The sequence below is a fragment of the Paramisgurnus dabryanus genome, chromosome 20 (genome assembly GCF_030506205.2).
Source record: "Paramisgurnus dabryanus chromosome 20, PD_genome_1.1, whole genome shotgun sequence".
In the NCBI taxonomy this organism is placed as follows: Eukaryota; Metazoa; Chordata; class Actinopteri; order Cypriniformes; family Cobitidae; genus Paramisgurnus; species Paramisgurnus dabryanus.
The window spans coordinates 12,098,770-12,115,482 of NC_133356.1; the positions used below are offsets into that span (position 1 = coordinate 12,098,770).

The 16,713-nt window shown below is 35.6% G+C and overlaps 1 protein-coding gene across 6 annotated transcripts in view; it reads right to left on the minus strand.

The window, feature by feature from the left end:
- Window positions 1–16,713, minus strand: part of macrod2 (mono-ADP ribosylhydrolase 2) — a 690,444-nt gene that overhangs the window by 525,615 nt on the left and 148,116 nt on the right. For all 6 annotated transcript variants that reach the window (XM_065296426.2, XM_065296424.2, XM_065296422.2 and 3 more), the window contains exon 4: window positions 754–783. In XM_065296426.2, the coding sequence (XP_065152498.1) occupies window positions 754–783 (30 nt within the window). The remainder of the gene's footprint in view (window positions 1–753; window positions 784–16,713) is intronic.

Sequence of the window (16,713 nt, forward strand, 5' to 3'; positions counted from 1 at the left end):
AAAAACGTCAGTTTGGAGCCAAGGCATGCGCAGAAGGAATCGTCCGTGGAGCCAGAGGCGGAGCCGCGGTATCAAACTTCCGCACAAACGCTCGCGCGACCAATTCAACCATGCCAATCATAATGACACGCCCTGTTTCCATAGCATTAAATTACTAGCTAAAATAAAACTTATCAAAAAAATGAAAACGTGAACATATATCAGCGTGATAACAACTACTTGAAAGGACAAAAACCATCTATCGGAAACTTTTATTGGAAGTGTAAATCATTTTTTTATTAAGAGCAGAGCCCCATTGGTTTGAATGGTGATGGCGGGGTTTATGACATGTACTGCAGCCAGCCACCAGGGGGTGATCAAAGAGCCAGTGGCTTCACATTTCAAGACTTATGAGGCACACCCGGTTTTTACTCTTATTTATTTATTTATATAATCATTGAATCAATTATATATAATATGTTAATACATATATAAATAAATCAATAAATAAATAAATAACATTAAATTTTTCCCATTTCTGCTTGATTATTATTTTATAGTTGTTTTGCACCTTCCAGCTAAATTTGAGCTGAATTAAAAAGTACACTACGAAGATAAATACATGAAGATGAATAGATTACAAAAGGTTAATCATTCACAATAGAAACAGAAAATGACGGTCGTCTCATTAAACAAACAAAACATAGAAAATGCGACAGACATCTCATGCGCTAAAACAATATCACAATGAACATGACAAAATTAGACACTTACCACCTCCTCCTCCGAGCAGAGATGAGTTCGCTGTTGAGAAAACAAAAGAGAGAAAAACAACATGAGTATCTGAATTAAAGAATACTTTGAAAAGAAGCACTCCAGTCCGAAGCGCAGAACACAACGGCAAACTATCATTCAGATGAGAGCCAACAGAGACATAGAACCTGAAGGTCAACAACACTCCAAAAGCCAGACGTTTGCACTGAATAGATGTTTGAGGCACCAGTTAGCTGGAAGCTGCGCTGCGGAGAACGCTATCATTATATCCCTAAATGAACACCATTGAGCGCTAAACGCATAGGCAGCGTGTTTTCTATCAAAGATGAGTGGGATACACGTAGGGCTGTTGCCGTGAGTTTAAGCAGACGCAACTGGGGCCTGAGTATACATTTGATGGCGTGCTTCAGATGTGTGATACTGCTGTGGGAGGCTACGAGGTCAGGAGCCTATCTGACAAATCCCTCATGCCACCCAGATAAGAGCACCATTAGATATATGAACGTTTCAGTTTAGCATTGCAATACACCCACAGTACGCAATAATTTTGCCTTTTCTAAAGGTAAATCCAAGAAGAGACTCCATCAGTGGGCATTACAACATGTGGTGTAAAAATCACCAGACTTCCTTCATCTGTAACTAACATTACAAACACAGGAAAAGAAAGATCAAAGGGGGGGATTAAAGGAGAATTACAAAAAACCTTTTGGTTTGGCTGGAAAATAAAAAGTGTATGTGCCCAATAGTCAGAGTTCATCAGGAGGGTAGCGGAAGCATTTGTTTTTCATCTCGCCTGCCCAATATACTCCCGACTGGCTATTTTTAAAATCAAAGGCCAATTTAAAGCAAAAAGACAGTAATTTAAAACCAAGGATACAGTAGAACCACTTCAGAAATGGAAAACAGATTATTTAGGGAGGTATTTGTATTAGAACTGATAGATATAGACAATTATTTAAATGTTTTATCTGGGAATTGTGAAAAAACAAAACCTCACATTTGTGGTATTCATTTACATGGCAATTATTCATTTAGCAGAGACGTTTTAACCTTAAAGTGACTAACAAATTAGAGAGCATTTAACATTTTGTCTAAGATTCAAAATGAAATGCCCCTAATGTTAAATACATTTTTTTTTACATATTTTTAATTAGTTAGATTAGTAATCTTTGACCCAAACATATTTGCTTGTGCATTAAATATTTATAATTGTTATTTATATAGTTTCTCTAGCTTATTTTTTAAAGGGGCCATGGCATGAAAATCTGACTTTTTCCGTAAGTGCTATGATTGGGTCCTCAGTGCTTCTATCAACCTACAAAATGTGAAAAAGACCAACCCAGTAACTAAGTTTTGGTAAACCATTCTCTACAAGCATATGAAAAAATTTGTCGTTGAAATTTGGCTCTCCTTATGATGTCATAAGGAGCTCTTATTATAATAATACCACCCATTAATCTGCACTATCCAACCACAACACTGTCATTTAGTGCAGAAAAAAGCACAATTGAGTTTTAATTGCAGCAAACCACCATCATTGTGCTCAATGTTTGAATTTCATCAGCTCATTTGCATTTTAAAGGACACACCCAAAACGGCACATTTTTGCACACACCTACAAAGTGGCAATTTTAACATGCTATAATTAATTATTTATATGGTATTTTGAGCTAAAACTTCACAGATGTGCTCTGGGGAAATCAAAGATTTATTTGACATCTTAAGAAAGTCTTGTGCCATGGCCCCTTTAAGTATATACATTTATTATTTTCTTGGTAGATTTATTTTTAGCAAAACAAATAATGTCAAGTGTCTGTCTCTGTTTTATGTGTTTTGCACACTTTCAACTCTGTCATAGGTTTTATATAATCTGTTTTAGATGACACTTTCTTTTCACAGTTTTCCTCTAAACAATTGCGTAGATCTTTTAAGCATCTTACGTCAATGTCTGGGCAGAAAAGTGTGAGTGTTTGCTGACAGGATTCACATAACATTTTTTTTGTCGCTGTTTAAACAATAAAAACTGTGATAACAGTGTGATGACTGATAAGTGTATAACAACCAGACTGCTGCTGACAACTACACATTTTTCAAAAACGTACTTTACAAAATAGTTTTGATTACAAACTAACAAAGTTAAACATCACCACAAACAACATTACAAAAACATAACTGACCCTACAAAAGATGTGCACAGAATAAAACGATGCACTTAACTTGACGGTTAATTATTCTGGTTACATGCATCTGTAAAAGAAGGCTCTAGGTTGAAGACAGCCTGGTCATGACTGACAGCAGCAAGCACATAAGCTTTGCACAGTTCAGAGAGCATACAAAGACCTTCATGAGAGTTTTAACACAACACAGAAACGCTAATGGTGTGCCAGTGAGCTTTCCTAACAACGACAGTGCAGGATCTCTTATCCCAGTGGGGACGCCCAAGTTGAGAATAATGACCCATGAGGGCCCTTTTATTTTTTACTTTCCTTAATGTTTTATTCCCTTTGTGCTGCAAGTCTCTCTGCTGGTTATTTTTCATCTTTCAACACTGTGCTCTTCGTCTTTATTCAGTGGGAACAAGCATCTAGGCAAGCACCACAAAAAAACATGGTTACCTCCACTGAGATCGAAAATAAGTCTAACCCCTAACCAACTAATATCAAGGGAGACATTAAAATCCTGAAAATGCATGGGGACTTTCCTTTACAGTTTCTTATCAGAAGACAAATGGAGCACAGCTGCAGGGAGAGAGAAAGGAGAGAAACGGGTGCACTTTTGGAAGAACGTCACCGAGCTGGTGTGCCGAGGAACTGGCTACTTGCAGGATGATCCAACGTGACAGGAACTTGAAATTTAAACAGACCACACCTGAAATCCACACCAGATGCATGATCATGCCATATTATTCTTTTGATAGACGCATTAATCACACAACAGGTTAGCTCACTCTCGATATTTCTTTAAGACTCCTAAAAATAAAAACCTCTAAAAGGTTCTTGATTGGGCTTTATGGTCCATAATGTACCTTCAACATCCACAAAACCTCTCTGCTGCACAAAAGTTTCTTTGTAATGGAAAAGGTTTTTTAGACTATGAAAAGGTAAGAAAGAAATGGTTGTTTTAAGAACTTTTGACTTAAAGGTACTTTGGGGGAACCAAAAAGGTTCTCCCATTGCATCGCTGTTGAGAATCATTTAGCACACACTCTAAAAAAAAAAATGCTGGGTTATTTTCAACTCAGTGTTGGGTCAAATTGGACAAACCCAGCCTTTGGGTTAAATTAACCCAGAAAATGGTTATAGTGAGCAAAGGGTTAAAGGGGACATTTCACAAGACTTTTTGAAAGGGACATTCCACTTTCTTTGAAAATATGCTCATTTTCCAGCTCCCCTAGAGTTAAACATTTGATTCTTAACGTTTTGGAATCCATTCAGCTGATCTCCGGGTCTGGCGCTAGCACTTTTAGCATAGCTTAGCACAATCCATTGAATCTGATTAGACCATTAGCATTGGGCAAAAAAATAACCAAAGAGTTTGAATGAGAGTATAGTTCTTAGCCATATCTGCCTAGAAATTCGCACCTTTTAATTTTCTGTCGGTCTTAGTGCACATTGTAACTACAGAAGTCAAGTTTTTAATAGGAAAAATATCGAAACTCTTTGGTTATTCAATGGATTGTGCTAAGCTATGCTAAAAGTGCTAGCGCCAGACCCAGAGATCAGCCGAATGCTGGGGGTGCTGGAAAATTCGCATATTTTTAAAAAAGTGGAATGTCCATTTAAGATGTCAAATATATCTTTGGTGTCCCCAGAGTATGTATGTGAAGTTCTAGCTCAAAATACTATATAGATCATTTATTATAAAATGTTAAAATTGCCACTTTGTAGGTGTGAGCAACAATGTACTGTTTCGGGTGTGTCCTTTAAAATGCAAATGAGTTGATCTTTGCACTAAAATGGCAGTGCCGTGGTTGGATAATGCAGATTAAGGGGTGGTATTATCCCCTTCTGACATCACTAGTGGAGCCAAATTTCAATGAGCTATTTTTTCAATGATGGGTTGGTATTTTTCTTCTAGGTTGATAGAAGCACTGGGGACCCAATTGTAGCACTTAAACATGGAAAAAGTCAGATTTTCATGATATGTCCCCTTTAAAACAACCAAGCATTTTGGGTTCAAACAATACAGTAGGTTAAATTATAACCCAATGGGTTGGGTTTGTCCTTTTTTGACCCAATGCTGGGTTGAAAATAACCTAGTATTTTTAGACTGTATTTTTTTAAGTGTTTATGAGTAATTGATGCATAAGGAAGCAAGACAGCATGGCTAAAATAGTATTTTGTATTTTATCATAGCGGATATGCTTTCCCAACTTGCATTCTTTTTATTAAGAGAAAAAAAGGTTATTACTAAATTAACTACATTATAAACTATTTTTATGTTTGTTGTTTAAATCATGTGGTTCTTTTATCAGATGCAAACAACGTTGACCCATTGACTTTTATTGGACCTAGCTGTCCAACCTTACAATTGTTTAACTGAATGCAAACAGAGTAGCCAAAGAAAAAAAAAGAGAAAACAAACATCACCCAACAATATCATCCTAGAGCAGGAAAGCAGACAGGAAGACAACCATGGGCTACTTCCTGTGTCATCACAGACCTCTGCCCTGCTGGATGTCCACCCCTGATAAGACCACAACAAGGCTCCAAAAGACACAAAGTCTCCAGTTTTCCTGTCTTCTGTAAGCCATAAATCCCAGTTAAAGCTTCCTCCTCTTTCTGACGCGGGCCGATAGGGCTCACAGTGGTGGGTGTCCCGCTAAGGTCGTAAATCTAACAATACAGCAACGACGAGATTGTGCTGGTCATTAGTTAGTGTCAGAAAACAACATAGATATGCCGGCCTCTGCAGTGACGACATCCTCACACGTTCCCACATACACAATTGCATCTTTCCTGTGTTTCCTTTAACACTCAATGTTAATGCCAAAAAGCTAAAAGCTGCTAACACTTTCCTGTCGGACCGGGAAGAAGCTTAGAAGTTGAAAACACACGCTTTGTGTGTGTGTATTGTCTGTGATGTACGATTACAAAGGTGTGATAAAGTATGTAAAGTACACAAACAAGAAAAAGATTTAATCTATAGGTTAATGTGGCAGCCTGACACTGATGTTGTCATTTCAATGTATTGTAGTATATGTAATAGTACTACATTGTAGTTATTTAACAGATGTTAAAGTTACATATGGTACGCTGACAATGCAAATGTACATAATGTGCAGTTTTGTATTTACATTTGAGCATTTGGCAGGCACTTTTATCCAAAGGGACTTACAGTGCATTATACATTTGTATTACTATGTGTTGTACCTAGGACTCCCTAGGTAACACAATGCTTTAAGTGAGCTACAGAAACATGAACATCAGTAATATATAAAATATAGATATACTGTCGTCATCTAAGAGATTTTGAGGTTTCCCACAATTAAAGCAACTACTAACATATGTCAAAAGTAAGAAAGCCCTAAATTTAGCAGACAGACATACAGTACTTTGCATGCCTGTACTGCCTTGGCCTTAAAAATGACTTGCCTTTCGTGATAAGAGAAAGCTGAAGACAGAAACCAGATGGTAAATTTAAGTTTCATAATCTTTAAGTGTTCATAGGGTTGCTTAATTTAAAAGTTCAAACATTCAACCATGTGAAAATCAGCCAGGGATATCCACAAAACAGGAATGATAGGTGAACTACCCTCCCCACGCATACACATCTCCCTTTCCACTTCACGAGACAGCTTAACAAGGTCTACCAGTCAGCCTGAAATTTTGGGTTAAGTCATTAGCACAGTAAGCAATTGCTTGTACACTGTAACACACACACACACGCGTGCACACACATTCACACTCCCAAAGCATTCTGCGAAATCACTGAAGGCTGAAAATATCAGTGAAAACCCATCTCATGTCAGCAAAGCACAGCGTTAAATTGAACCAAGTCTTGTGGGTAATGATAACACTCTTTATTAGCCACTGAAACAGAGAAAAATACAGAGAGAGAGAGAGAGAGAAGAGAGAAAGAATGAGAGAGCGAGAGAGAGGTAGGCTGTATTTCTTTTTTGCAGCACATTAAAAATACATGCGGTTTTGCCTGGGCCAGACGCAGCATAGTGCGATAATTCTGCTCGGCTCTTTTGTTCTTTATTGCGCCGAGCTTTCCCAGAGGAACCCGTCTGCAACCAAGCTGAATCAGAGAGTATGAGACCAGGACAGATCTCTCATCTCATCTTTCTCTCTGTATATACACACATATAGCAGTCAAGGGAGGAAAAGCCCAAAAGCACTCAATGGCAAACCACTCCTGATCAAAGCTCCTCACTCTCCACATTGGTTTGGTCCATTCACCAGACACATCAATATATCCCTGCATCTCTGGCAACTGTGCAAGGAGGGATTCTAATCCTTTAACATGCCCTGGACTACAACGATCAAGAGATCTTCAATCGTAAGTTCCAAGGCTGGTTGAAGCAAGTTATGTAAAGCCCAGAGGGAAGCGAGTAAGTCAGATGAGTATATAGGAAGTAGCAGTATTATTATAGACAAGTCTGCATCTGGAATGGAGACAAATATCTAAAGATGACCCTGAGTGGGGTTTAGGTTGATGAAATGAGATGAATTTAATACTGTATTTCCAGACTACAAGTCGCTCCGGAGTATAAGTCGCAGCAGTGAAAAATGCGTTTAAAAAAAGGAAAAACATATTTAAGTCGCATTGGACTATATGTCGCGTTTATTTAGAAAATGACTTCACAAAATCCAAGAACAGATATTTAATCTGGAAAGGCAAGATATTCAACCAAACAATAGCACACAGAACAGCACGCTGAATAGGTGTTCTGTCCGTACATGTTAAAGTAACATAAATCGTGTTATTTACACAATATCATACAGAACATACCTGGGAGGCTAGATAGGCTAAATTAACACCACAAGCCAAAATCAAGTCGAAAAAGGTCCCAAAGTGATTCCACATCACTGAATCCATTGAATTACATAAATACAGGAGCAGCATGTAGACGGTAATTGTTTCTCTTGGTTCAAATGAAAAAAATTCACGTATAAGTCGCACCTGAACTTAAGTTCCAAGACATGGCAAAATATGAAAAAGGTGTGACTTGTAGTTCAGAAAATACGGTACTCATATTTGGAATGTTTGAAATTACATTTTGGGATGTACTCTCATAATCAGAATATGAAATTGTATGCAGAAAACAACATTCAAATTTTTATAATAGTTCTTGTAATAGATAAAGCAAAGGCAGTAGCATTGCTTCATCTAAAGGCTCTTTCACACAGCACGCTGATTCAAAAAATGTGCCTTCTTGTTAACGCAAACATGTCCTGGATTTGATTCTGGGATCGCTGCCATAAATGGGACCTAGTAACATTGGCGAAAAGGGTGTCATCGCAACAAGAAATTATCGTTCAGCGCTTTGACACAGGGGACAGCACTTTGATAAATGCAGATTAACCTTTACATCTAAAATGTCTGCAAAATGGAATGAAGGAGAGATCAGGGAGCTTGTCACTGTCATTCGCTAGCATAATAACAGTGTTAGTTTATGATAAAAAAAAATGCACGGGTGTGGTTTCTCAGGACAGAAATCGTGAATAATAAACTAAAAATCCACCAAGGGCGCGATTACAAATACAAAATAGGTCATGCGTCTTTTTGGGATCTTTACAGCATGTCTTTGAATGAACGTCCGTTCCAGATTCCAGAAAGTCATCGGAATTGTTTAATTTTGGTTCCTTCACACTGCCAGACACATTTTCTGTGCATTTTCCATAATCTGAGGGCCTGAGCGACTTTACTGCATAGTTATAATTTTGCTTTGACATAAAAATGAAATACAACAAGGAATCTTTACAGTGTGCATGGCAATAACATTTTTAAGTTGAATCAATTTGAAATTAAAATTAATCAACTTTATTCACTAGTGAGGATTTATTTCTATTAAATTATAAAAATAAAGTTAATTAAATAATTTAAGCAAATTCCACTTTATTTTTATAACGTATAGCAACTCACTAGTCAAGAAAGTTGAAATGAATTGTATTTTTAAGTTCCTTAATCCTTATACTTAAAAAAAAAAAATATAAATATATAAATATAATATATATATATATATATATATATATATATATATATATATATATATATATATATATATATATATATATATATATATATATATATATATATATATATATATATATATATATATATATATATATATATATATATAGTAGAAAATGTATAAGTTTTAACATATAAAAATTAAAGAAAAAAAATCTTGCATTTTTTGCATCTTGCAAACACAAGCAAGTCGATGTGATGTGTGGTTCCTTATTAAATATTTGGTTATGTAACAAAAGCTAACCCACTGACACACCTTACTGCACTCTCCCCTACAACAACCAACAAATAAACACACAAATCAGCCTGTAAGAACAGAAGGTAAGGCATCAGGGAATGTTTCTTGCTATCCCAGATGGCCATTTTTACAGACAATATCAATCACAGCAGTTGCCAATATCAAGACAAACAAGTTACCTGACCTTCAAAATTGTGAAGATTAACATGCCCTGAAAAACACACGTTTGCTGGGTTTTTTGTTTTTTGGAATCTTTCTTTTAAATTTACAAATATATTTCCCAAAGTGCCTGCTCTTCTCAACATGCTATAAGGGATATGTGCTGCTTTATGTCCACATCAACATATTAGAGTTTCACCAAAGACAATGGAAGTAGTGTCCGTGATGTCACTCCACGTTTCTTAGAGCAGTTTTAAAGCCCAAAGTGGGCAGAGCCAGACATCGGCATCTTGGTAGCATGTCACTGCGCGTCACTCCCAGATAACCAAAAATTTGCAAAGGGGGAACGTGGGTGGAGCCGAGGTCCCGGTGACAGAACGAAGCCCACCTAGCACAACGGTAGTGACAGTAGCAACAATCCAGTCAAGGCTTTCAAGAACTTTAAGGTGCAGCATCACAAACGAATGATGGTGTTGTGGGAGCCTAAGCACTTCCGAGCCCGCATGGTTACGTGAAACTTTCCTTGATTTATTTTGATGACCAAAAAAAAACGCATTACTTGAAAAAAATAACCTAAAATTTTTCTATTCTTATCAAAATCTCAAAAAGAGAAGACTAGACTACATAATTCATCACGCGGTGCAATTTTCATGCCACTCTCAACTTTTAGGTTTTCTTTGAAGGACAAGCGAGAGAGGTTTTACCACAGAGCAGCCTTTACTGTTCTCTAAAGGCCAGTGCAATATAGAGTTACTTTTATGAAACAAGGAAATTCAAGTACCGTCTGCCCCAAATTCTTCTGTATACAATAAAATGTAAATAGAAAATATACAACTGTGTCTGCATTTAATAAGCTGCAACGTGTGTTATGATGTCCCCCAATGTAACATTACAGGCACGCCATCTAAAGTTTAAAATGATAAATATACAGTCAAATTATTACAAAATAATGAAAACCTATGCAGGGCCTATTAAAAGTTATCAAGAACACATGTAAGGACAGAGGAAAATATAAATGTATGTGCAACATAATTGTGTCTATTCACAACCTTCACATGCTTTTCTTATCATAATGACTTCTTTCACTTCACCTTTACTGTCTAACAATTTCTCCCTCCATCCTCCATTTCCTCAAAAAGAGCAATAGCAAACAATGATGGTGAAAATAATGATGCTTCCACTGAAAAATGTTAAGATGGCCTAATGCATTGTGCAAGGTGTTATGATTCATCACTAAAAAATACAGAAAAACCAGACAGTCTTATTCATGTGATCTAACCTGAATGACTTTCCTGGCTGAAATAACAGTTGATTCAAAAAAGACGAAGTTTAATCTTACATAACCACCAGGAAATGGGTCAAGACTATGAGATAACAGACTCATCAAAAAATGATTTGTTCAGCATCATGCAGGCCTGATTACTAGTAAAAAATAGTGCTGGTGTTTTATAAAGACAAATTCTGAAACTTGAAGGAAAAACAAACAAACAAACAAACAAGAGGTACAGACTCTATAGTATGTCTGATTAAAATGACCTTTGGAGGACCTTCAATTGACAAGTAGAATGAAAGACTACAATAAAATAAATCTGAGTTTTATATCAGGCAGAACATGAAGTCATGGCCACGGGTATGCAAGAACTACAAAATTTCACATTTGCTGATGTTGTATTGACCCCTTTTAAAGTGCACCCATTTCATTGCTAAAAAACGACGTTATTTTTTGTATTTGGTATAATACAATGTGTCCGTGTGGTTTAATGGTTTAAAAAACACATTATTTTTGTACTGTAGCTCCAGATGTCCTGCCTTCCTCAAACACATTGATTTTGTACAAAACTCATTATTCTGAAAAGCGCTGTGTCCCTAATTGGCCAGCTAATCTGTTCTTTGTTACCTCTGACGCCAGCAGGAAATGTGACGCTCCTTACCATGTTTGAAAGATTCACAATGCATTGCTAACAGGAGTTACTTTACAGGCTGTGAGTCAAAGTGGGAGGAATTGTGATAATGTCGATCTTGTCCACGTCAAAAGGACCAGGAATTAAACTGTTGCCTATAATCCGTATGCTTGTTGTAGTTCAAGAAAAGAGATTTACGTTGAAAACAATAACTCACGTCTACATTTACCTTGAGGTTTGTACTTTTTGCATATCGTTAACTTGTACTAATACACACTTACACACCAAAGGAAATATAAAATCATGAATCGGATGATAGTTGCCCTTTAAAATAGTAAAACCTGTTATTTTGTTGCATTGTACACAAACCATGCAAAGGTTAGTATGCTCTCGATATTAAAAGATGTGCCAATTATTTACATAAAATAGCTTTTTTCTTTTAATAAAACAATTCAAATTTATCATAACATTTTTGACGGTTTAAGTGAAAAAATATGTGATTCATGTTGATTGCATAAATAAATGTTACTTTTTTCATAAAACATCCAACATAATGTAAAAACATAAAAAAATACAATCTTGATTTGTTTAATATTGACTAAGGTCATGTCAAAGATTAAAATCAATGTGAAATCAATTAGTAAAATCAACCTTTGATGTCCATAATTAGATTATGAAACTTTAGCCGGGATGTCACAGACATAAACCCCTTTTACACAGTACGTTGATCCCCAAAAATTCCCATAAAATTGCCAGCATTCATTTTGTGCGAACACAAACACATCTTGCAATTGATTCTGGGATAATTTTTCGGAACACGTTCCGTGTCAACAAAGGAACAATGCCGTAAGGGGTGTGTCATAGTGAGGACTCGTGTGGCATTGCAAGTTATTGTTCAGCTCTTTGACATGGGGGTTTTAAATGCAAATCAACATTTACGATGAAAAATGTGCACAATTACAAATACAATACAATACATGGCATGTGTGTGAACGCATGCAACGATTGTCAGTGTGAATAAACTCAAATCTAATGATCCTTAGACAAATCCTGGACACATTTTCCATATAATTTCCATAATCTGTGTGTGAAAAGGGCTAGTCATGATGTTGTCAAAAAATCTCTTCTTCTCAGTTAATTTATGTTGTATGGCAAAGAACAAAAATCAAAGCTGCCATGTTTATTTCAAATTCAGATTATCAGGTTCAATTTAAACAACAGTGAGCTCATGAATAAAAAAAAATGAGAGTAAACAAGCTTGCTTTCGATATCTGATTTATAATAATGTGGAGTCATTAAACAATAAAACAAATGTGGGGCATTCAATGAAATTTTACGATATTCAAATCAAAACACTATTTATATGTTCTTGCCACTTGAAGTTATAACTACAGTAAGGGCGTTTTTTTACACCTCAAAAAGAAAAGTGTCACGCTTGGATTAAAATCTCACACCGAATGTGCCCACTGTTACTCGGTGAGCCATAAAGAGGAGATAAACAAGGTTATTACCTAAACCTGCATGCTATCATTAGTGCCCAAGGCCACACACAAAAAGAGGCGATATCAGAGCATCATGGGTACTGAGTGTTTATAGCAGCATTCAACTGAATATAAAACCATCAAAGAAAAAACAAAATCTATTTTTGCATCTAATAATGATGTGCTATTCAGAAACCTCCCAGATCTTACGAACCAAATGTGCAACTATTCAGATGGTTTCATCTTTGAAAACTTAATGAGCAGAAAACAACACTGCATGCAGCATTTTTAGGCAGAAACTACCAATGGGTAATTGTTACCATATTAAGCAGATTATGAAGAAAACGAAGATTAAAAACAAGCATGAGGATGACTCTGATTACAGTTAAAACAAATATTGTGACTGAACAACAACGAAGTATTAATGAGAAGCAGCTCTCGCACCTGGAACAAAGATCTGATTACAGCTTTAAATCTCCATGGATGTTTCGACTGAACCAAATGACATTTCATCAAAGGAACGCAAGCAGCAAATGACTCTGATAGTGCATACTTTAGCTTGTAAAAGTGGTCTGTTTCTAGTTCACAAGGCTATTTTCCAGTAAGCACTTAACTAGACCCAAGTTTGGAACTGACTGTAGTTAAGGCAGTATTTGAGGGATGCATGTTATGTCTTAGATAAGTAGTAAAAGGAAGTTTGAAGGCCAAGTAAAAAGCAATCAGCCCAAATATTAACCACAGAGATTTGCATAAGCTTCTATTTAAATTTTAATGGCATCGAAATTGAAGCACAAGGACTTGAGGTAAATGCTTGACAGTCCTCACCCAATCAATCAAACATATATATATTTTTTAATCTTTAAAGTTAGGAATAAACTTTTGGGATATTTTACACTCTAAAAATTTCTAAAAGTTATTTTCATCCCAGCGTTTGGGTCAAAAAGGGACAAACCCAACCCAGCATTTTAGTACGAAACTACCCAGCATAGGTTAAATTATAACCCAACGGTTGGGTTTGTCCCTTTTTGACCCAAAGACAACAAAAGAAAAGATAAGGGGTGCGCTGGGCACAAACTAACGCATTTAATTGTAACACGGACCGTTTATATTGAGCGATTTGTTTTTCCGGTGTTTTTTTCACGCTGCCAAAAGTACTCCGGCAAATTTATGGAAAGGTATAATGTTTGTCCATATAGTAGTTGATGAAAGTGTTTTTTCTGAGATGAAAATAATTTTTGTGATATGTTTTTTTTTTCAGGTTTTTGAGTTGGGTGTGTAAGATACCAAAACCAATATTATGTCATCTTAATCAGTGCCTTGTCGACTGAAACATCGCATCATTTTGAAATGTCTGTAGCTCATCAACTTTTTTGGTAGGCTTTAAAATATTTTCACCCAGCGGAGTTAATTGTAAGGCTATGTTACAACTAACCCCTCAGCACTTACGATATGAAAACCGCTAACGTTAGCGTAATTCTTGCCGTTGTTTTAAATAGGCTACACACGAATGATTGCTGGCTGCCAATAAAATAAATGTGCACGTCTTATCAAAAATTGTGTGTACAAATTTATTTTTGTTCATATTTTTAATATTGATTGAATAAGGTCACGTCAAAGATTAAAATCATACTGAAATGAATGGCTAAAATCACACTTTGATCTTAATTATCTCAGAATTTGATTTTGAGACTTTAATATGGTTTTAACAGACTGGGTCACATATACAAAATCATCATAAATGTGCTGCTTTTTCTCACATATTTAGACATATGTATCCATTTAATAGAACTATGGTTAGATGAGGGCAGAGGTGTAAAGTACTTGAGTAAATGTACTTCGTTACTGTACTTAAGTATTTTTTGGGCTACTTTGTACTTGTACTGAGTATCAAAAATATAGGCAACTTTTACTCTCTACTCAATTACATTTTTGATCGGGTATTTGTACTCTTTACTCCACTACATTTGAAATGACACTTAACGTTACTCGCTACATTGTTTATTCGTCAAATAAAAACGAGACGAAAGTGTCAGAGGGTGATGATGGATAGAATCTGTGGTCGCGAGGTTACACGCACACACATTTGGCGCTGCGCAGAGCAATCGTATGAAATCAAAGTACTGCGAGAGCGAATCAAATGCATATGGAGAAGTCTGGTCTCGCGGTACTTTGATGTCAAACGCTGAATGGCTTGCGTTGAGCCACCGTAGCGGGACATCTGCGTGCTGCGTATGTCATAAACTGTAGAGAAAAGTTCGCGTCTGGTCTGAGAGAAGAGATAAAGAGCAAACATATGGATGCATATCACATTTGCTTCAATCAAGGGACCCTTTGTTAAACATGTGATGCTACAATCAAAGCAAAAGTGATGCGCGATTGCAGGAGAGTCATCCCGCAACTCAAAGGCAAGCACAAATGTTTATATACTCTGATGCTACTTTATCAGCTAACATGAGCTGGTAAGTTTCATAACTTGATATAACTTACTATATAAGCCAAACTAAACCAGCGAGGTCCTGTACTGATTGCCCAGGTAACTTAAGTACATTATAAGATTGATAATAAGTGTACAATTTCACTGTCCTCACATTTAATCAAGTATGCTGTAATGTATTTAATGTAAAGAGGGATGCATGACGGAAGAAATGTAGTGCACTTGTGAGATAGTGGTGTTACGTACTACATGTGTTTACAATTAATCTTTCAAATGAACAACTTCACGTTTTTAATATGCATTATCATATTTCTGTTAGTGTAATTTTAGTTTACTGGAATTTTTTAAATATTAAAATTATATCTTTTTTAGGATAGGCCTATATAAGAATATTATGTAACACTTTACAATAAGGTTCATTAGTTAACAGTAGTTAATGTATTAACCAACTTCAACAAACCATGAGCAATACATTTGTTACATTGTTTATTCATCTTTGTTAATGTTAGTTAATAAAAATGTAAGCTTTAATTGTTTGTTCATGTTAGTTCAGAGTGCATTAACTAATGTTAACAAGATTTTAATAAAGTATTAGTAATTGTTGAAATTAACATTAACAATGATGAATAAATGCTGTATAAGTGCAGTTCATTATTAGTTCATGTTAACTAATGTAGCTAACTAATGTTAACTAATGAACCTTATTGTAAAGTGTTACCATATATTTATATCACAAAGTTAGGCTATATATATTTTTCAGCATGGCACATTCAAGTACACAATGACACTAGACTAAAATTAAATGGGTTTAAATTAAATTTAATGTAGATTTCTAGACTAAAATCTCATGGCATTTAGTTGAATAAAATTAGACTAAAACTAAATCAATTCAGATGACAAAAATATGACTAAAACTAAATTAAATTTTAGTCAAAAGACTATGACTATGTTTAATCTGTGTTTGTTCTGCCAGGTCAAAATTTTGAGGTGTTTGATTTCTTTTCTATATTAGGAAATAAAACCTCATAAATAAACTTTCTTAGTTTTCACTGCCCAGACCTACAATGTCTCTTTGTGTTGAATACTAGTGCATCTTTGAGCCAACATTCAGTCAAGTAAAAATACTTGAGTACTTTTAAATTGGGTTACTTTAATACTTTTACTCAAGTCGTATTTAAATTGGTGACTTGTAACTTGTAGTGGAGTAATTTTTACAGTAAGGAATTTGTACTTTTACTCAAGTATGGCTTTAAGCTACTCTTTACACCTCTGGATGAGGGATAAATAATGTAGATAGCCGTCTATTATAGACAGATAAACAATATCCACTTCAAGTATATAGACAAAATATTATTGAAATATTTGCCTGCAAACTTAATTTTTAGCAAGTGTTACAACTAACCCCCTGCCTGTAACAATTAACCCCACCTATGGGGTAAGTTGTAACGTTTGCACTTCTGTCATGTTTGGTGTAATTGTCCAAGAATGGTAAGTAATTAGGGCTGTCAAAAGATTAATCGTGATTAATCGCATCCAACATAAAAGTTT